This window comes from Rattus rattus, chromosome 2 (assembly GCF_011064425.1).
Source record: "Rattus rattus isolate New Zealand chromosome 2, Rrattus_CSIRO_v1, whole genome shotgun sequence".
NCBI classification, from domain to species: Eukaryota; Metazoa; Chordata; class Mammalia; order Rodentia; family Muridae; genus Rattus; species Rattus rattus.
The window spans coordinates 95810324-95832225 of record NC_046155.1 but is presented as its reverse complement, the minus strand read 5'-3'; the positions used below and the strand labels follow the sequence as shown (position 1 = coordinate 95832225).

The following is a 21902-nucleotide window of genomic DNA, read 5'->3' as shown; positions in this document are numbered from 1 at the left end:
TCCCGCACAATGTCACAGCACACTTCAGTCATTTGTCTTCCTGATGCACAGCCCTCTTTAGTCTTAGAATACAAATTACAAATGTGCCACATTCCCACTCACAGCAGACCTACATCTCTGCTCTTCTACTGGCAATGTCCTTCCACCTCAGTGTCAACAATTCCTGCCACACTAGTCCCTAGTTCCTTTAGATCCTCTAGACCCTGACTACTGTACTTCCTAACCCTAAAGAACTGAGTTCCCCTGACGGATCTTACAGTGTCTCACTCATACTGCGTGCTTATTTCACTACTCTGCCTTTCTAATAACTACTTCTGACTCCCATTAGACAGCAGGATCGTAGCTTTCAGTCACTATTACCTCTCCCACAGCAGTGCCTGGCACAAGGCATCAGATATACTAAAGACAACAGGTAAAAGGAAAAAACCAAAGAAAGGACAGCTTACTCAGATCTGTCTGACTCCAAACCCTGCCAACTTAACCATAAATCTCCATTGCTGACCGTGGAAGCTACAGTGATGTCCTGAAAACAATAAAGTTCAAACTAGCAAGAAACAATTTAAATTTGTGTTTCTTAAGTACTATGCAGTTGCCAGTTATATAGTTAACTTGTGCAGATTTGTTTTAGGAAATATTGGCTACACATTCACTATAACTAAGCCACTCGATTGAAAAGAACATAATGAAACAGTCATCACACAGTGACTACTTACAGAGTTAATGATCTCATTGGGGGATAAAACAGACAAACCCGATAGACATGATAAAAGAAAAATAAAGGGGAGACACATAAGACTGGTATTTAACATGCATCAAATGATTGACAGAATAGAACAATCTGATGTAAACTTCAAAAAGGTTTCAAAAATGAGAAATGCTGAAAGACAGGCAAATCCATATCAACTTCTCTCCACAAAATCCTTCAACAATGTTCCATAAAGCTTAAAAGAAGGGGTTGGGGATTTAGCTCAGTGGTAGAGCGCTTGCCTACCAAGCACAAGGCCCTGGTTCGGGTCCCCAGCTCCGAAAAAAAAAAAAAAAAAAAAAAAAAAAAAAAAGCTTAAAAGAAGATTCGGTGGCCTACAAGTCACTTGTCCTCTCACTACTTCTGAGACCTCCATTTACTCACTAAGCTGTACTTGAACTGAAATTCTTAACTGTGTTGACCCTTAGCCTTTCCAGGAACAGATCTTTACCTGTCTTCACAGGCATGGCTGCTCTGTCCTTTAAGAAGCAGGACTAACTGGATGACATATCATAACGTCTCCCACATGTCTAGACAGTTTAGTTTATGTACAAGATCTGTCACCATCTGAAACTGTTACCTTTCTTGAGACTATAATTATGCTCAACGAGAATGACACAGTATTTCCAATCCATTGACAGTACTTGATGAGTAAACAAATTCTCTAGGTAGGACAATATCCCAGCATAGTCCAAAACAGAAATTCCAGCTGAAAGATTTGGCTAGCTAAGGTTCAAAGCAAAGACAGTAACACAGGAAATGTAAGGAAGCTGTGACCAGCAGAATGGAAAATAGTTTATATGTCTGAATTCTTGGAATATCTGAGGGGAAGAGCGTATATACTGTGGAGAGAAACAGAATCCACTGAGTGAACAGTGGCAGTTTCCTAAGCAGAAGGGAAAACTACACGGAAGGCAAAGTAGTAAGTCAAGGCATGCAGACACAGAAGTGATTATAGGATGAAACTCAGGGTCAGGAACCATGATACAGAAAACTAAAATGACAGGCAGATGGCTCAGGTCTGTAATCCCATCACTGAGGCTGAAGGAGGAGGACGATCTTGGGTTCAAGGCCAGCCTAGGATACAGTGTGTTCTAACCAGTATGAGGCACTGTCTAGAAAACAAAAGAAAAAAGAAACTAAAAAGGAGAGAGACTACCTATGACAAACAAGACACAAAGCATAAATAAATGCTATGGACCTCCGTGCTCAGGAAAAGTGATAGGGACCTTTTAGAAGCACTGTGTTTTACAGAGAATGCGATGGGAGGAGCTGGAGAGGTGGCTCCGGCTGCTCTTTCAGAAGACCAGATTCAATTACCAGCACCACATGGTAGCTGTCAACTGTGACTTCAGTTCCTGGGGACCCAATATCCTCACACAGACATACATACGGGCTAAACACCAATGCACATAAAAGATAAGTAATTAAGAAAAACCTGCTCATCTTAAGAAAAAAGAATGCAGCAGAAATCTGAAATAATTATGCAATAGTGAGGTATCAAATTTGTTCTTCCTTTGATGGGTGTAGGCAAGGGGCCAGATCCCATGTATGAACAGTGAGAAGCCAATGTCAGCTAGTGGATCCAGACACTTCAGAAAAATAACCCAAGAACACGAGTTCTACAGTCTAGGAAGTGAGAATTTGTGTGACACAAAGCAACCACTTAACTGACTGTGACCGCAGACAAATTATTTCTCTATAAAACCATACGGTGGAAAGAACTGAAATTTAAGACCTTCTCCTGCTACAGCACCTAAATAGAATAAAAAGGAAAATGGAAAAGAACTCTTCACTGTGTATCTGCTACTTCATCGACAGGTACTTCCCACCCTCTCTCAGATCTTCAACCATATGCTACCACCGCAATGAGCACCTGTGAACTCCAGGGTGTCTTGTGCTTGCTAACCTGTGGTTCTTCAGAAACCATGTAAACTGTTTCCCGTCTACCTAGTCAATGGTACCACTTCCTTCCTAAAGACAAATGCCTCATTATGTCTCCTTGTTCCCCAAAGTGTCCTCACAGCATGTTTTCTATCTCCTTGACTCAGCCAACTCACGTTAGACATTCTTCTTATTCCCTTCCCTGGTCGTACCATAGCAAGCTAATTCATATTTCCCATAATATCCAGCTCCACTCTGGGGAGGACTATAGTGAGATGGCAGAATTGTGCTGTCTGATGTACTGACCAGTGCTCAAAATGATATGTGGTTTTAAAAGGGGCTAGCCTAAAGCTTTCTGATGAAGAAATGAACGACCAGCTAGAAACTCTCACCTCTAACACAGCCAGGACAGTATCGAGCTGATCTTCTCGGAGGGTGATATTGTTAGAGATTTTTCTCATGGTATGTATGGACTGCAGACGCACTTCCTCGATTTCATCATTGAACATGTCAACGAGGAAGTCAAGGCACTTTTCAGCAAAAGAGGGCGAAGACTGGGCTAGCATACACAGAGCCTCCACAGCAGCAATGCGAACCTCTGAAATACGAAAAACAAAAACACAAATTAAACTGAACACTACTTAAGAGCCATAAAAACGTGGATTCCTTCTCACTCAGACCATTCTTATTCTCTATTCTTCTCTCAGTCTACAGATTCTCCCTGGAGCACATCCTTCTGTTCCCATTACACTGATTCTTAACGTGGGCCTTTTGTTCCAAGGGCGAAGGCCCTCATTTTATCCACATGAGTGTAATAAAGTAACACAGCTTCCTAAATTTCTTGAATTTCTTGAAAATGGTGTTGCCTTATTTCAGTATCCAACTACATGAAAATATATTTAAATGTCAGATGTTAAGTGACTTACCACTTTCAAGATTGAATAAAGATTTGTTCACTTGCCTCAAAGTCAGTAAGGGAAAACGCTAGCCCCCACACCTGTAATCCCAGGCTAGTGTCATGCTAAGTGTGTTTAAGGGACATGCTGCTCCTACGAAGAGAGGTCTCAGAGCAGACTACAGCGACCTCTTCACCAATTCATGCCTGCTAGGAAGTAACAAGCCAGCTGAGCTACAACCTCAACTCTCTACTGAACTTTTCTAGGTTGAAAACAACACAAAGAGAAGGGAAAGGAAAGGGGAAAGGAGGAAGAAAGAGTCAAATGGGGAGATACTTCTCACAGCGAAACGAAATGGGGGGAAGGGGGATGCAGAGGGACACCATAGAAACCTCTAGGATCATAAAGCGTAAAGCAACCAGAAAAGCTTTCAAGGGATAACTGGACAGGTTTGCCAATGCACACCTTCAATCCCAGCACTGAGGAGGCAGAGGAAGGGAGATCTCGGAGTTCAAGACTGACCTAGTCTATATAGCAAGTTCTAGGCCAGCCAGGGATATACAGTAAGACTCCATTAGGCAGGCAGGCAGGCAGGCAGGCAGACAGACAGAGACAGGTAGGTAGGAAGGTAGACAGACAGACAGATAGATAATATGACACAACATTTTACACAAAGGCCAAAGGAAGATAAAAGAAAGACTTTCTGATCACAAACACTTGACTTTAAATCTTGCTATCTGAGTAACTAAAATAGTATTATTAGTATGACTTTTTTATTACGAAGTGCTTACTATAAATAGATTGCGTATCTCACACCAAGTACTTTATGTGTACAGAATCTCATTTAATTTTTATAGCTCAGAAAAAAAAGCTTATTATTATCACCCCCACTTTACAGAAATGCTGAAATGTGAATTTAACCACTGCATTATACTTTGTGGACCTATGCCTCTCCTTCATAATAGGTACTTTACACAGTCATCGCAAGGCTAAACGAAAAGATGCACTTTGTAAATGTTATCTGCATGTGCGATATGAGTGTCAGCGAGGTACGAGGGCCATGGCACATGTGCAGAGGTAAAGGAGTGTGCAGAGTCGGCACTCTCCGCCTACCCTTTCTGTGGGTTCTCAGAGCTCAGGTCTCCAGACCTGTGCAGGAAGTACCTTTGCCTGCTGAGCCTGGCAGGGGCAGGTGATGCACACAAAGCAAAGTACATGGGTGCTCTGACATCACAAGCATACTTACCATACATCTCATCTTCCAGCCCATGAACGAAGGCTCCACATGCTCCTGACTCTATCAAGTTCACGGCCCCTGTATCTATTTCTTCCTTGGGAGCATCATCTCCCCATTTCCTGCCACTGGAAAACTCCCCTGAACTGTAAAGTTCCTTGGCACGCTCATGTGCGGTGCGTTTCCTCTGTTGAAGATGACAACAATTACTACTTGCAAGAGAACACTAAGGTGTACTTCAAACAGAGCAAGTAAGCAACAAAACTACTCTTGAAGACAACTTGCCTGTTCAGAGCAGAGAAATGCAAATCCAACTTAAAATGAGACAAGTCTCACAAGTCTGTAATAATGTCCAAGTGACCTAGACAGTGGTGATTGGTCAGGTGGTTATGCCGTCATTAAACACGGGGAAAGGAGAGCCTGAGAGGCAAGCGAGCAGTGCCTCTTCGAATACGGCCTCTACAGAAAATATACCCACTGTAAGAACAATAGCCTTTCAGTCTCGTTAGGAAACACTGTTTTGCCAGTGGTGGTGACATCCCAAATAAGTAACTGCCACCCTGCTTCACACAGTAATTTTTAAACATCTTAGAAATGGGCTGATGATTCATGCATGGTCACTTCAGAAGCATCAATGGATCAAAGTATCAGAGTCTATAAGGATGTGGGTCACGTCCCACATCACAGCCTGTACCTTGCAATGTGTTTTGGAAACCAAAATTTCTCATCTCCTCTTATTCAGCACATGTCCTTCCTTACTCTCCCCCTAGCCTACCAAAAACATACCTAAATACCAACTGGAGTCAAGGAACTCTACATATATCAACTCCGGAACCATTCCATTGAGTTATGGAATAACTCAAAAAAAAAATAAAATAAAATAAAGGTCACAAAGGACACCACAATAGCATCCTTTCCATGATTTACAGTGTGAAAAGTCAAGAGAATCTACAAGCCTAGCATAGTGAAAGGCTAGAGGGTGAGAGCACACGTACCTAACAATGTACACAGTCACTAAAGACATGAAGAATATACTTATGGCTCGGTGTTTAAAACACACATTTAAAAAGCTACAGAAGATATCAAAATTGCTAAAGCTATTGGGACTATAAGTAAGCTATTTTCTCATATATTTATAAAAAATTCAGCAACTGTTATAAACTTATATTTCAAAAATAAGTTACCGACAATGAGTACCAAACACATTCGAGAGCATCACAGTCAATGTCTAAGGCGCTCCCCAGAAGCAGCTGGATACTGTCCAGACAAGGGGGGTCACTTTTCTACTCACTCGTCCATGGGAACTGTACTAAAAAGGGCTTCCACCATGTCACATGTCCAACGAAATACCAGAATGCCATAGTTTATAAGGAACAGAAAGTAAATCCTACCTCTTGTTTGACACAACCTTTGCAAAGTATTTTATTACAAAATGAAATTCATGATGTAGCTTTAATTTGGTTCAAGTTACTATAATTTTGAATTAAAATGTAATCTAATAACCTACACTAATGTAACAAATGTGGACTGTTAAATTAAATCAACACGGCCCAACGTATAGCTATACTGATGTTGATTATAGAAACCCAGTTTAAACAAAGAAGTCAAGTTACCCTCAGATCTGACATCAGCTTCTTATCAAGAGTCTGCTCCAAGAAATGAGAACTGACTTGCTCCATAGAACCCTGTAAAAAGAGAGAATCCAGAGCATATTGAACAACTCCTGTGATTTAAACATCACAGTAACAAAGTTTAAAAGTAAATGCAAAGGTAACATTTTTCTTTTAGTTGTTGCTGTTAAAGTAACAAACTTTATTGGGTTAGAGAAATATGCTTTGAAAGGTATTCAAAGACAGTTGCCATTATTTAACTCCAAACCAGCATGAGAAATAGCTTATGAAAACCACACACCCAGAGCACACTACACACATGTAGGTACATCTACAGATGAAAAACCATCTGATCTCAGTGGCTCAATTTGTGAAACCTCTTTTAAGCAGCATGAGTGACTTGAATTTCTTCATGGAAGTTAAGCAGACTGAATCCTGTCGGTTTCAGGGAGTTCCTGAAGTTGTTTTGAGGTGTATTATGTCCTCTCTCTTCTCCTCCAACATAATATTTTTATTAATTACTTAGGAATCTCATATAATACACTTTGATCACACTTGCTTCCCAGTCTTCATAGGTCCACATTCCTACCCTTGTGCCCTCCTACCCCCCCACTCCCCCACCAAAAAAAAAACAAAAAACACTCCAACACACCAAGTCCAATTTGTATTGCCTATATACTCATTGGAGCATAGTCAAACTCCCAATGTTGAGCCCCTTAAAGGTGACTGAGTCTTTCCCCACCCCACTTAAGAAGTCCCACCCCACACCATCAGCTTCATAATTTTTATCATAACTTTTAAGGACTCTCTTCAATATTCTTCTTTTTTTTTTTAACATTCTTTTTCTTTCTTTCTGCTTTTTTTTTTTTTAAAGATTTATTCATTTATTATATAAAGTACACTGTAGCTATCTTCAGATACACCAGAAGAGGGCATCGGATCTCTTTACAGATGGTTATGAGCCACCATGTGGTTGCTGGGAATTGAACTCAGGACCTCTGGAAGAGTAGTCGGGTGCTCTTAACCGCTGAGCCATCTCTCCAGCCCTTCAATATTCTTGATAGCTAAGATATCTGTAAATTCTAAATCATCAGGGATATATTCGTGAACTAAAATACCAACGATAGCGTAGAAGAAATACCTCTCACAGAACTTACTCTGTTCCATATATATACTATTCTGTATACATATTTCAACCCACTTAACTCTCAGTAGAATACTATGAAGTTAACACCATCATTAGTCCTATTTTATGCAAGGGGGAATGTAAAAATATTAAGTAACACAGTCACAAAATCCAGAGTTGAAATAAAAACTGAGACTCCAGAAACTTTCTTTTAGCCACCCCTCATCATCTTTTCCCATTCCTTTCTTCCTTTTTCCTTTTTTTTCTTTTTTTTTTTTTTTTTTTTTTTTTTTTTTTGGTCTGGGGCCCGGACCCAGGGCCTTTGGCTTCCTAGGCAAGCGCTCTACCACTGAGTTAAATCCCCAACCCCTCATTCCTTTCTTCCTTTTTTAAAAATTTTATTTAATATTTTTACACTCCAGATTTATCCCCTCCTGGTCCACCCTCTGACTGTTCCACATCCTATACCTCTTCCCCAACCCGTCTCCATGAGGATGTCTACACCCCACCACCACCCACACCAACAGACCTCCCCATTTCCTGAGCCTCCATTCTCTTGGGATTAGGTGCATCCTCTCTAACTGAACCCAGACCCAGCAGTCCTCTGCTGTATATGTGTTGGGGGCCTCATATCAGCTGGTGTATGCTGCCTGGTTGGTGGTCCAGTGTCTGAGAGATCTTGGGGGGGGGGCTGTCAAGGTCTCATATAGCCCAGGATAGACCTCACTATCCCCCGAATCTGGTCTTTTTTTTTTTTTTTTTTTTTTGAGTTTTAATACATTTTATTTTCAGTAGCATAAATAAAAGTTTATTGATAATACAGTAAACATTCTTCAGTCAGCTTTTTCAAGGCCAAAGAATAAGATCTGAATTACAATTTATATTTTGTTTCACACAGTAGAAACTCCATCCATGTCAGCTGTGGGATTGTAATCCTGAGTGATACCGTTGGTTTCTTGTAGAGATAAACATTGGTCGGGGACCAGATCCTTAATTTTTGCTACCCAGCCATTTTTGCTGATCTTTTTCTCTAACCCCATATATTCCAGACTGTTCAATGGATTTGTAATAAACTTCCAAAATGAAGGGAAATGTCTTGCTCATTGTTTGCCTGAAATCTTGGCAATCTTGAGTTCATCTTTTTAAACAAAAAATAAGCTCCAAAAACGCCCACGAGCTCAGCAGCTAAAACTCCTTTAAAGATCTTCTTTGCCAGGGGTTCCATGGTCCGAGCCATCCTGAGGCCTTGGCAACCGGCCCGAATCTGGTCTTGAACTCCTAATATTTATGTTTCCACCTCCCATCAGGCCATTCCTTCTTATTCTACTCTTTCCAACCATTTATTTATATATATTCTCAAATATTAAAATAAGTATTTACATAATAATGATTAAATTATATGCTTACAATTATCAGGAGCAGGAAAACAAAATAAAAAGACCAAGACAACTTTGTTATGGTATGAAAGGTTAAATATGCATCTATAAAGTATAAAGGCTGCTACAGAAACGAAGAGAATCAGCAGCATGAGTACAGATTAAGACACCTCTGGCTGGGGAATGGGAACTCACAGCGCAAACACGTGAAGTACGAGGAAATGCCATGTGGAAAGGACTAATAAGTGGCTTTATGAACAGAACATAGGCCAAGGGGACCAAAAGTGAGGTATGAAAGACCGGGATCGGACTCTAAATAAAAAATCCTGTCATCAGGAGTAAGGAGTCCGCCTGATAAAAACGTATTAGATGGGGTTGGGGATTTAGCTCAGTGGTAGAGCGCTTGCCTAGGAAGCGCAAGGCCCTGGGTTCGGTCCCCAGCTCCGAAAAAAAGAACAAAAAAAAAAAAAAAAAAAGTATTAGATAATCGCTACAGCATTTAATTTAAGGCAAGGGGCACAGGAGAGGCTGGAGAGATGGCTTAGCAGTTAAGAGCACCAGCTACCCTTACAGAGGACCAGGGTCTGGTCCCCAGCACCAATATGGTACCTCAAAGACACTGGTAACTAGATTCAGGAGATCTAGTTTGTCATTTGTGACATTTACTTGTTTATTTGTTGACGGACTCATTTGTTTATTATTTACTTCGAGACATAATCTCATTATGTAATTATGTATATAATTACATAACTAGAGTCAACAAACTAGAGTCCTCTCCTGACCTCACATACATGGGCACATACATATGTGTAGGCAAAATACTTGCACACATAAAACTGTCTTGTTTTTTGCTTACTTTTTTGTTTTTTGTCTGTTTAAATCTAAATACAGTCAGGGGTTGGTGATGCACACCTTTAATCCCAGCACTCAGGAGGCAGACGCAGGCAGCTCTCTATGAGTTCCAAGGCAAGGTCTATTGAACGAGTTGTAGGAGAGCCAAGGCTACATAGAGAAATCCTGTCTCAAAACAAACAAAAACAAAACATAAAAAACAAAAATAAAAAATAAACACTTAAAACAGTTGGGTATGGTGGTGTACACCATTAGTTACAGCACTAAGGAGGTAAAAGTAAGCAGATCTCTGTGAGTTCAAGGCCAGCTCAGTCTACATAGCAAGTTCCAGACTAATCGGGATTACATATTATGTCTCAAAATAAATAAATAATAAATGAAATCAATAAACAATTAAATAAGGAAACACAACAAAACTACAAAAACAATAAGACCCACCATTAAATAAGATCAACAGTGTACAAAATGTTTACTTCCTGTTAAGTTAACTCTCCTACTAATTCCATGAAGAACGAATGTCTTTTTTTTTTCTTTTTTTTTTTGTTTTTTTTTTTTTTTTTTTTTTTTTTTTTTTTTTTTTGGGGTTTGATTCCTGGGGTTTGGGGTTCCTGAGCTAAATCCCCAACCCGTGAATTTTAATCCCCATCCCATTTTTTTTTTTTTGCCTTTTTGGTTTTTTTTTTTTTTTTTTTTTGGTTTTTCAAGATAGGGTTTCTCTGTGTAGCCCTGACTATCCTAGAACTCGTTCCAAAGACCAGCCTGGTCTTGAACTCAGCGATCTGCCTGTCTCTGCCTCCCCAGTGCTGGGACTAAGGTATGTGCCACCGCCGCCGATGTAACTTTCTTGTTTTTATTTATTTTCATTTAGCTAAAGCTAACTTGGAACTCACTAATGTGGGCCAGGCTGGCCTTGAACTAACTCTGCCTGGCAATCCCTCTTCATCCTCTCAAGTGCTAGATCGCAGGCCTGAATCATTACACCTGACTAAACCGTAACTTAACCATGTCTTCTTCTTTTTAAATCTTAATTTCTTTTATGTGCATAGATGTTTTGCCCCTGGAGGTCCGAAGAGGGTGTCCTCTGGAACTAGAGCTGCAGACGGATGTGTGCTATGTAGATACCGGGAATCAAACTTGGATTCTCTGAAACAGCAGTAAGTGTTGTTAACCACTGAGCCATTTCTCAAGCACCAGTAATATCTATTTTTAATGTGAAAAACTGAAGGTGAAATTAGCTAGTTTACCTGTTTCAAATAAAGGAGAAAGTAGATTTATATCTCATAGAGGTCTCCCTGAAGCAATGTGGTGAACAGACCAGACACAGTCAAATGAAAGCAAAATTGCCAGCATAGGAGTCTACAAAAGTAGGCCTGAGACATCCATAAGCTTGTATCTGAGTACTTCTGGGATTCCTATGGTAACACATGGAAATGCTCACACAGGCTTGGATCTTTCTTCTCTGTCTGGCCTGGAACTTACTACATAAAAGTAGACTGGCTTCCAACTGCTGGGATTACGAGCATGCACCACACACTGGTGAGATCTCTGACTTTCTCTGAAGTTTATCACAGTATTACTTGGATTTGAAGAACATTTTCCCTGACAAAGGAACCTTCTACTGACTTCTTAGTAAGTTTGTTTGTCCACACTTTCCAATACCCTCCTCCTCCTTCAGTGTTCTCAGCTGCGCTCTCTTACACCAGCGCAGAAGAGGTATTATTCATGTCGAGCCTCACTTAATGTCACTTGTGATACATTTCCGGTGTCATCTAATAATAGCTAAACTTTCCATTTTAAATTCACAAATGTCAAGAGCACAGTAATTCAACCAAGAAATGATGATGCTTACATTAGTATGGGCCCAGCAGAAAGGGAGAAGAGAAAGGGTGGATTTAGGTAATATCACAGGGACAGAACTGATACAAGATGATGAACCGATGGATAAAAGATATGTTAAGGCTGGGCGGTGGTGGCACACATCTTTGGAGTCAGAGGCAGGCAGAGCTCTGTAAGCTGGAGGCTAGCGTGATCTACAGAGCTAGTTCCAGCATACCTCCCCAACTGCATACTACCACCATCAACTTAAACTGTAATCCCTCTGGAGCTCTATAAATTGTTTCTGATGGGCTGGAGAGATGGCTGAGCAGTTAAGAGCACCGACTGCTCTTCCAGAGGTCCTGAGTTCAATTCCCAGCAACCACACAGTAGCTCACAACCATCTGTAATGTCCTCTTCTGGTGTGTCTGAGGACAGCTACAGTGTACTCATACATAAAACAAACAATCTCTGAAACAAGATTGTTAACAGTGTCAAACATGCTTCCAGAGCAAAAACCGCTTTCAAAAATTGTATTATTACTGTGTGCATATACATACTATGTGTGTGCATGTACGCCCATGGGTCAGTCAGACTCTTGGAAGTCTTCTCCCTTTCCACCTACACATGGCTTCCAGGAATTAAACTTAGGTCACAAGGCTTGTGTGGCAAGCATTTTTACCAGCTGAGCCATCTCTGGCCCATGCTCTTAAGTCTTTTTTTTCTAGCTTAAGGCTTCTAGCTTCCATCTATTAGGAGATTGAAAGACAGCAAAACACCAACAGAGATGGACAGTGTATCCGATATAAAGTCCCCCCTAACTAACTCAATGCGTCAGCATTTGCCCCAGGGAACACCAGTGCCTGACATACTGGGAAGCACTACCACAAAGAGTCTTAAAAAGCTGCAATTTCTAAGAACAAAGACTTAAATGTAGTTTAATCCTTAAAGGATAAGAGGAATTCAATATACTCTGAAGACGCTCCCACACTGAAAATCCACATCCCAGATAGACCTAAGTTCAAAGTAGTGACTGTATTCTTAATGGCAGCATGGATCCGCTTACTTAGAAGTCACAGTTCGGGGCACCTCTTTTTAACCTCTTGAGAAGTGTTGCTATTGTTATTAATATTATTAATCCAGTTTCTTTTGAATGGTCTTAAGTTTTCCAATAAACCCACATGTGGAGTTTTTTGTCCTGCTATAACGAAGAGTGGAAATTCTCACTTTTTGTGCGGCACAGACATCTAACACCGTATCATTTCACCTAAGCACCTTCCTCGGTTTCTCCTCTCCCCTTGAGTTTAGCCTGTTACACATCCCTTATCCACTACTGGGAGCTTTCATGTCTGCCTGTTAGCCTGAACGACACTGTACTACTTCCCTACTACTGCCAACCTAAACGGGTTCCTCAGCCTCAGCAAGGCCCGTCTCCTCAGTGAGCCATCTCTACAGCCCTGCTTTAGTGACTTCAAATCTACACAGCTCCAAATTATGTAATTATGTCTGTATTCAAGAGTGATTAATAATCCAATCTTGCTAATAACATTAGTAATTATAGTTGCTACTATTTATAACATTTCTAGCCATCTAGGCTTTTTAGTCATATATATGCACATATTTACATATAGTTTATGCCTAATTTCTTATATAGAAATATACTTATATCAATACTTATATATACTTATTTATGTGCACTTTTTTGTAGGCAAATCTTTAATCTTTTAAACTCTCTGTTTTATATTAGAGTCTTCATTTTATAGACAAGAAAACTACAAACTGTGGGCAAATGAGATAGCTCACCGAATGAGGGCATTGCGACAAGCCTGGAGCCCTGAGTTTAATCCCTGGCTCACACATGGATGAAGACCGAGTGTTCTTGAACTTGAGTGGTGAGGGTTTAACCCTTTTCTATTCACTTGTGTGCTTCTCCCTGACACTCCACCCCCAGCCTCCGTGCAGGGACATCTATATGATGTCACAGCTCAGGGACTGCTGCTTGTCTTTGCTAATGACATATTCACGGCACTCCTTTTGTAGACAAACACAGTAATGAAGCATATAACGTAAAAGGGGGAGGGTGCAGAGGTCAAGCCATTGAAGAAATTATGGGGTTTCTAAAAATGAGACATATCTGACCATGTCTATGGTCTCTCAAAAATGTTTGTAACAACTTAAAAGCACTCTGTTCATTAAAAACATGTAACTTACCAATAGCTTTGCAGCTTGAACACGAACTACCCAGGAGCCATCACTGACCATGTGGCAAATTTTTCCAAATGCATCATCAACTAGACGGATTTCTTCATTAGAAGAAGGTATTGGAACGATACTAAATAAAAAGAAAAGGGAGAAAGCACACATGACAAAACACGTGCCTGAGCTGCAAGTTCAGCACTCTGAGGACAAGTAACGAAAACTGTGTGTAGGAAATCTAAGGCTGAAAGACACTCTCCAGCAGGCCTCCCGCCCAGAGAAAAGGGTGCCAATAGCCGCACCGCAAACTTTCAATGTCTTGAATAAGAGTGTGCAACCCATCAGAGGTTCAAGGATTTATGAAGAAACCAAGAACTGGGGGATGGATGTATACATAGTTCAGTGGTAAAGTGAGTGCTAGCCCCCATTCAATTCCCTAGAACCTATGCAAAACAGACCTGGAAGTCTGAATCTGACAAAAGTAAGCTCTAGACAGACCTGTGTGTGTGTGTGTGTGTCTGTGTGTGTCTGTGTGTGTAAGTAACTATAAGTGGAGCTCATTTTCAGTCTGATTATCACAGAGCTTATATTCTCCCCTCTACTTCACACTGCCTTCCAAATATCCAAACAATGTTCTTTCCGCTAGGTGGCTTTCTGTATGGTGGAAGGAGAGAGGAATGGCTCAGCATTACGGCAGACTCGCACCTACTGACCTCTCAGGATAGAGCTGGCTGACAACCCAGATTAGCTGGACCGCAGCACTGCGCACCTGCTCGTAGTCGTCAGAGAGCAGTTTACAGGCCTGCAAAGAAGGATCACACGTCTGTCAGTCTGGGTTCTCACAAATGATTTTCAAATACTTTCAAAATGAAGATAGGATGGCTAGATAAGGATGTCAGTCAAAACACTTCGAAATGCTTTTGACTGTTGCCCAACAAAGAAACATTAGCGTGTGTAAGCTTTTCAGGCTGTATTCTAACTACGCTACATGATAGCCTATGTGGAAAGTAGAAGCTGTAACACACAGTGGAACACACACAGTGGAATACACTGTGGAACACACATAGTGGAGCACACACAGTGGGACACAACACACACAGTGGAATACACCGTGGAACACACATAGTGGAACACACATAGTGGAATACACACAGTGGGACACAACACACAGTGTCATACACACACAGTGGAACACACAGTGGAACACACACACACAGTAGAATACACACACAGTGGAACACACACACAGTGGAACACACACACACAGTGGAACACACACACACAGTGGAACACACACAGTGGAACACACACACACAGTGGAACACACACACAGTGGAACACACACACACAGTGTCATATACACACACAGTGTCATACACACACACAGTGGAACACACACAGTGGAACACACACACAGTGTCATACACACACACACAGTGGAACACACACAGTGGAACACACAGTGGAACACACATACACAGTGGAACACACACACACAGTGTCATACACACACACAGTGGAATACACACAGTGGAACACACACACACAGTAGAATACACACACAGTGGAACACACACACAGTGGAACACACACACACAGTGGAACACACACACACAGTGGAACACACACACACAGTGGAACACACAGTGGAACAGATATTTACAATAGCATCAAACCTAACAAAGCTACTCAGAGCACTCAAAGCCCAGAGTACCAAAAAAGGTATTTACACCTTAGTCCCAGAGATGTGGCCGATCTTAACTCCCACCAAGAGGTAAAACCATTCATGGTAAGATATCAAAATCTGAGGTGAGGGTAGACGTAGACTACCAAACATGATGGCGCACACCTTTAGTCCAGAACTCGGGAGGCAGATGCTGGGGATCTCTGTGAGTTTGAGGCCAGACTGGTCTACAGAAGGTCCTAGTTCCAGGACTACCAGGGCTACACAAAGAAATCCTGTCTCAAATAACCAAACAACCAAACAAATATTGAAATGCCACCTTGAAAGGCATTTGATTCAGCTGTCAAACAGCCTTTCCACAGCTCCACTATGCCTTTTTAAAATACTAAATTCGTACGCCGTTTCCTCATATGATCCATGGTCTTAGCCACCCTCCAGAAACTCTCTAGTTCACCATGTGTGGTGCCAGAACTGACTTCAAGTATGGCCCAGTCGAAGAGTAAATAGCAAGACTCTAATCTGTCCTAATTATTACTGCTTTTCAGTACTAGGAATTGAACCAGGACCTTGTGCATACTAGGCAAGCTTTCTGCCACCCAGTCACGTCCCCAGCCCACTTTTCTTACTTCTAATCATACTTTCTTCGTGTAGTTAGCATTCACGCATTCTGAGTTACACAAATCTCACTACAAATAATTTTACATGCATTAGTACCACTGAATTACATACACATCCCACATCATTCTCAAAAGTATGCTTCAGATATGGCCCAACAAATATGGCCACTAGTAGTCAGCTAAAGCCTTCATGATTTCAAACTCTGAGGAGTGGGATACCCTCCCAGCTTCTCGGAGCTCCTCCCCTTCCACATAGTAATCATTTTAAGGTACCTGATTATAAATCGTTTGGTGTAACTTCAGTCCTCTTTCATGGAGCTGCAACTAGATAAAAAATACAGTGTAAGCCTCTGTGAAGAAGGTCAGTGTTTCTAACATCTCCACATCATCCCACGTTTAACATCACATCAGACTAAGACAGGTACCATCAGTCTCAACACAACACATGGTCAAAGACTATTCTCTATAGACATTTAGGGTATTCAGTAACTCTAACCCAAGCACTATTTCAAAGTGTTAGAAAAATATGAAATAATAGTAAGAAAGAAAAAGAAGGCGGCTGGATATACAGCTCAATGGTAAAATATCTGCCTGTCATTAACAAAGCTCTGGGTTCAGTTCTGAGCACCAGAAGAAAAAAATCTCAAAGAACAATTGATTACCAAGACTTTCCCTTAAAAACACTTCTCCTCTCACCCACATTTCTAAAGGCACCACCTACTACATTGTTAACATAATACCAAGTCACACTCTTTCTCAGTAGAACCAGATACCTAAAGCAGAGCTCTAATTCGGCATTGTAACAAGTACAGAGTATATCATCCTTGCTTCAGAGACAGAGATAAAGGCTCCCAACAGAGCCCAAAGAAAAGCACATTAAGGCCTAGATAACAACTGCCTTTCTGGCATTACCACAGCCATTTTTAATAAAACTCCAATTTTTAGGGGTTGGGGATTTAGCTCAGTGGGAGAGCGCTTGCCTAGCAAGCGAAAGGCCCTGGGTTCGGCCCCCAGCTCTGAAAAAAAAAAAAAAAAAAAAAAAAAAAAAACTCCAATTTTTAATAAGTGGTTTAATAAAGTTTAAGTTCCCAAGACCCCCCCCTGGGTAACTGGCATCCTGCTTGACATAAGACAGGTTGCCCCAGCACAGTTGAATAACGCAACCAATGGGAACAAAACAAGTGTACCACAAAGACATGGTCCTAAGAAAGTCCCTTATCCCTAAATCCTGACTGGTAGGGCAACTCGGTACAGATGTTTATGGATTTAAGGTTTAAAAGCTCTGTTGCATTCTGGCTTGGGATCACCATCTCAGCTCCCAAGTCTGACCTGCACCACTGATCTATCAGTCCGAGGTGTGTGTCCAGTAAACTATCTCTGTTTGAGATCAGTGTCATGTGGTTTGTGGGGCAGTTCCTGGACCCCAACACCTGTCATACAGAAACCTGTATCTTCAGTTTTATAAGGCCACCACCAATAAGATGTGTACTGGGGGGTTTCAGAACACATCAAGAGTAGCACACGCCATAATCTTAGAGATGAGCCAAGTGTGGGCTGAAGCAGAAGGACTGCCCCAAATTCAAGTCCACACAGTCAGACCCTATATCAGAAGAGAAGGGAAGGTCTACACACAGTCAGACCCTATATCGGAAGAGAAGGGAAGGTCTACACACAGTCAGACCCTATCTCGGAAGAGAAGGGAAGGTCTACATAACCCTCTTAGTCAGAAGAGAAGGAAGGTCCAACACAGTCAGACCCTGGAGAAGGGAAGGTCACACAGTCAACCCTATCTCTAGGAAGAGAAGGAAGGTCTACACACAGTCAGACCCTATCTCTAGGAAGAGAAGGGAAGGTCTACACCAGTCAAATTCAAGTCCACACAGTCAGACCCTATCTCGAAGAGAAGGGAAGGTCTACACACAGTCAGACCCTATCTCGAAGAGAAGGAAGAGAAGGGAAGGTCTACACAGTCAGACCCTATCTCGGAAGAGAAGGGAAGGTCTACATACAGTCAGACCCTATCTCGGAAGAGTCAGACCCTATCTCGAAGAGAAGGGAAGGTCTACACACAGTCAGACCCTATCTGGAAGAGAGGAAGGTCTACACACAGTCAGACCCTATCTCGGAAGAGAAGGGACCCTATCTCGGAAGAGAAGGGAAGGTCTACACACAGTCAGACCCTATCTCGGAAGAGAAGGGAAGGTCTACACACAGTCAGACCCTATCTCGGAAGAGAAGGGAAGGTCTACACACAGTCAGACCCTATATCGGAAGAGAAGGGAAGGTCTACACACAGTCAGACCCTATATCGGAAGAGAAGGGAAGGTCTACACACAGTCAGACCCTATATCGGAAGAGAAGGGAAGGTCTACACACAGTCAGACCCTATATCGGAAGAGAAGGGAAGGTCTACACACAGTCAGACCCTATATCTACACACATCAGGAAGAGAAGGAAGGTCTACACAGTCAGACCCTATCTCGAAGAGAAGGGAAGGTCTCAGACCCTATCTCGGAAGAGAAGGAAGGTCTACACAGTCAGACCCTATATCGGAAGAGAAGGGAAGGTCTACACACAGTCAGACCCTATATCGGAAGAGAAGGGAAGGTCTACACACAGTCAGACCCTATATCGGAAGAGAAGGGAAGGTCTACACACAGTCAGACCCTATATCGGAAGAGAAGGGAAGGTCTACACACAGTCAGACCCTATCTCGGAAGAGAAGGGAAGGTCTACACACAGTCAGACCCTATCTCGGAAGAGAAGGGAAGGTCTACACACAGTCAGACCCTATCTCGGAAGAGAAGGGAAGGTCTACACACAGTCAGACCCTATCTCGGAAGAGAAGGGAAGGTCTACACACAGTCAGACCCTATCTCGGAAGAGAAGGGAAGGTCTACACACAGTCAGACCCTATATCGGAAGAGAAGGGAAAGAAAGAGAAGAAAACAAAAAGAATTTAAGTATCCCCTTTCACTTTTTATATGTTCACCATGGCTTTTATCGCTGCTGTTCTGACACGTGGGTCTTGGTCACTGAAGTAGTCCCCAATAATCTTCTGGACATCTCTGGCAGTTAAGCCTTCAGTATCTTTTGTGACGCTTTTCTCCAAAGAGCCAAGATTGCCAAGTAATTGCAGGCATTTATTTCTGACACCATGGGACGTATCTGTCAGGTGCTATAAAAAGAAAAGAGAAAGCCAAAGAACATAATTAAGACAGCTTAAAACACTAACAAAAACTTGGGGAAAATGTGTAGCATCACATTGCCAAAGGACTCATCTGCCTCCCCAAATGTTGCTTTTTTTAATTAAATTAATTAACTCACTTATTATATATGCACACCTGGGCACATATGAGTGATGGTGCCCACAAAGAGTCCAAAAGGAAGTGTCAGATCCTCTGGGGATGGAGGGCAGGTGGTATAAACTACCCGACATGGGTGTTAGGGCTGATCAAACTCCTGCTCTCTGCAAGAGTAGTGTACACTCTTAATTGCTGAGTCATTTCTTCAAAGCCAATTTTAGGAACTTTTAATAGCCATACAGAAACATGAAAAAACAAGTTTCCAGCTCAGTGAATTCTCACAAACTAAATACATACATAAACTAAGAACCAGATAAAGAAATGGCATGGTAGCACACACCTTCAAATCTAGCACTCAGGAGGCAGAGTCGGACAGATCTCTGCAAATTTGAGGCCAGCTTGATCTACATACAGACTTTTAGGTCAGCAGGGCTACAAAGTAAGACTCTGTGGAAGAATTTGGGATATTATGTGTCAGAAAGTAAAGACAATACAGCCTTTCTTTAATTTTATTACTATTATATGTTTGTGTATGATGTACATGTGTGAGTTTGGTTACATGTATGTCACAGTATGGATGTGGAAGTCAAAGGACAACTTTCAGGAGTCACTTTTTTCTCCCCAGTAGGGGTTCTAAGGAGTGAACTCAGGTCACCAGGCTTGCAAGACAAACACTTTTACCCAGTGAGCCACCTTTCTGATCTAAAGATACTGTTAATATTTACATGACACCAACGGAAGCAATCAAAACAGACAGACATGGACTACTCCACAAGGTAATGAGCCAATGGCATTTAAAGACAAAACACAAAAGGTAAAAATAGTCTTAAGAGATTGAAAGAAACTTGAGACTATCCACACAAGTATGTGGGTCTTTTAGATCCTAATCTAAAACAAAAACAAAGCCAAGGGTATATTTAGTGCAATTAATGCAATTAACACAAGCACGTATGTTATTAAGAAGTTCCTGCTAAGAGCTGTGCCCTCAATACTCTTTAACACATCCATCATTTAGAGATATTCTGAAGTCCTTGTGAAGGACAACATGATGCCAAGAGATTCGTGTTAAAATACTACAGCACGACAAAAACTGAAGAGATGAAAAAAATTACAAAATTATGGAATATAGTCAAGACTGCAAAAAAACTGGGGGTGTTGGCACATGCCTGTACTCCTGGCACTCAGAGGCTGAGACAGGAGGATTGCATAAATGTGGCCAGCCTAGACAACGTGAGTACCAGGGTTGCCAGGGACACATGGCAAGACTGTCTAGAAAGAAAGAAAGAAAGAAAGAAAGAAAGAAAGAAAGAAAGAAAGAAAGAAAGAAAGAAAGAAAGAAAGAAAGAAAGAAAAGAAAGAAAGAAAGAAAGAAAGAAAGAAAGAAAGAAAGAAAGAAAGCAAGCAAGCAAGCAAGCAAGCAAGCAAGCAAGCAAGCAAGCAAGCAAGCAAGCGGGTTGGGGATTTAGCTCAAACAAAAAAAAAAAAAAAAAAAAAAAAAAAAAGAAAAAAAAGAAAAAAAGCAAGCAAGCAAGCATGCATGCATGCATAGTAAGCTCTAAGTCATGAGATACATGAAAGAAGAAAGATCATGTCAGACTGCAGCTGTGACAACTGGCCATGTAGTCTGGTCAGGTTCTGACTCTCAGAACTGCACACTCCTCATCTGTCTTCCTTATGAGCTATCAAAAAGCTAAGCTTAGAAATAAAAATATATTTAAAATAACTTTTTACTATAAGCCATAGTATTAATATCAACTATTGCTACCGTCATTTAAAACAGTAAGGACAGTAAAAAGTTACACACACAGTTTCAGGACCTAACAGCCACACACACAACTGCCAAAACAAGTTACCTATTTCCTCCCAGTCTGAATACCTAGCTTCTTTTCTATGCATAAAATCACTGGTTTAAATATGCAGTATTAGCTTCCCTTTGCCCTCCTTCTTGTCCCCTGCCCTGTCCCATGTCTCTGTCAGTCTGTCACTCTGTCTCTGATGTCTCTGATGTGGGACACAGTCTCTTCTAGCATCTTGGAAATCATGCAATCCTCTCCTGCTCTAATTCAGTAATCCCCAACTCATAAGGGAAGAATAATCGGGTCAGCTGGGGCTGCACTCGTGGCAGAACACCTGCCTAGCTTTGCTCTTAACTTTTGCTTCAATACCACAGGTTTACATGGGCACGAGACAAAGGAAATTACAGGAGAAAGCTCCTTTTCAAGAAGCTGGGCTCTCGGCATGGGAATCTCCATTATAAAAATGGCCCACTCAGGGGCTGAGTGTGTGACTCACTAGTAGAGGTTTTGCCTACCATGCCTAAAGCCTTAAATTCTAATCTCAACACAGAAAAAAAATTCCAAAAATGTACCATCAAGCATTTTACCTCAGTTAATTCTCTGCCTGCACATATCTAAGAAAAGAAAACTGTGAGGGCTGACGAGATGGCTTAGCAGGTTAAGGATCCTTGCCTTGAAAGACTAGGAAACTTGAGTTCAATCCTTGGAACCCATATAAAAGTGGAAAGAGAGAATCAACTCCACGAATTTGTCATCTTGACCTCTG

The 21902-nt window shown here is 41.5% G+C and overlaps 1 protein-coding gene and 1 pseudogene across 1 annotated transcript in view; both read right to left on the bottom strand.

The window, feature by feature from the left end:
• Positions 1 to 21902, bottom strand: part of Ints4 (integrator complex subunit 4) — a 67048-nt gene that overhangs the window by 32284 nt on the left and 12862 nt on the right. Inside the window, exons 5-11 of the mRNA XM_032892966.1 lie at positions 19028 to 19213; positions 16309 to 16359; positions 14448 to 14536; positions 13750 to 13870; positions 6373 to 6444; positions 4772 to 4946; positions 3022 to 3227 (exon numbers count right to left, since the gene is read on the bottom strand). Coding sequence (XP_032748857.1) covers positions 3022 to 3227; positions 4772 to 4946; positions 6373 to 6444; positions 13750 to 13870; positions 14448 to 14536; positions 16309 to 16359; positions 19028 to 19213 — 900 coding nt within the window. The remainder of the gene's footprint in view (positions 1 to 3021; positions 3228 to 4771; positions 4947 to 6372; positions 6445 to 13749; positions 13871 to 14447; positions 14537 to 16308; positions 16360 to 19027; positions 19214 to 21902) is intronic.
• LOC116891699 lies at positions 8483 to 8746 on the bottom strand (annotated as a pseudogene).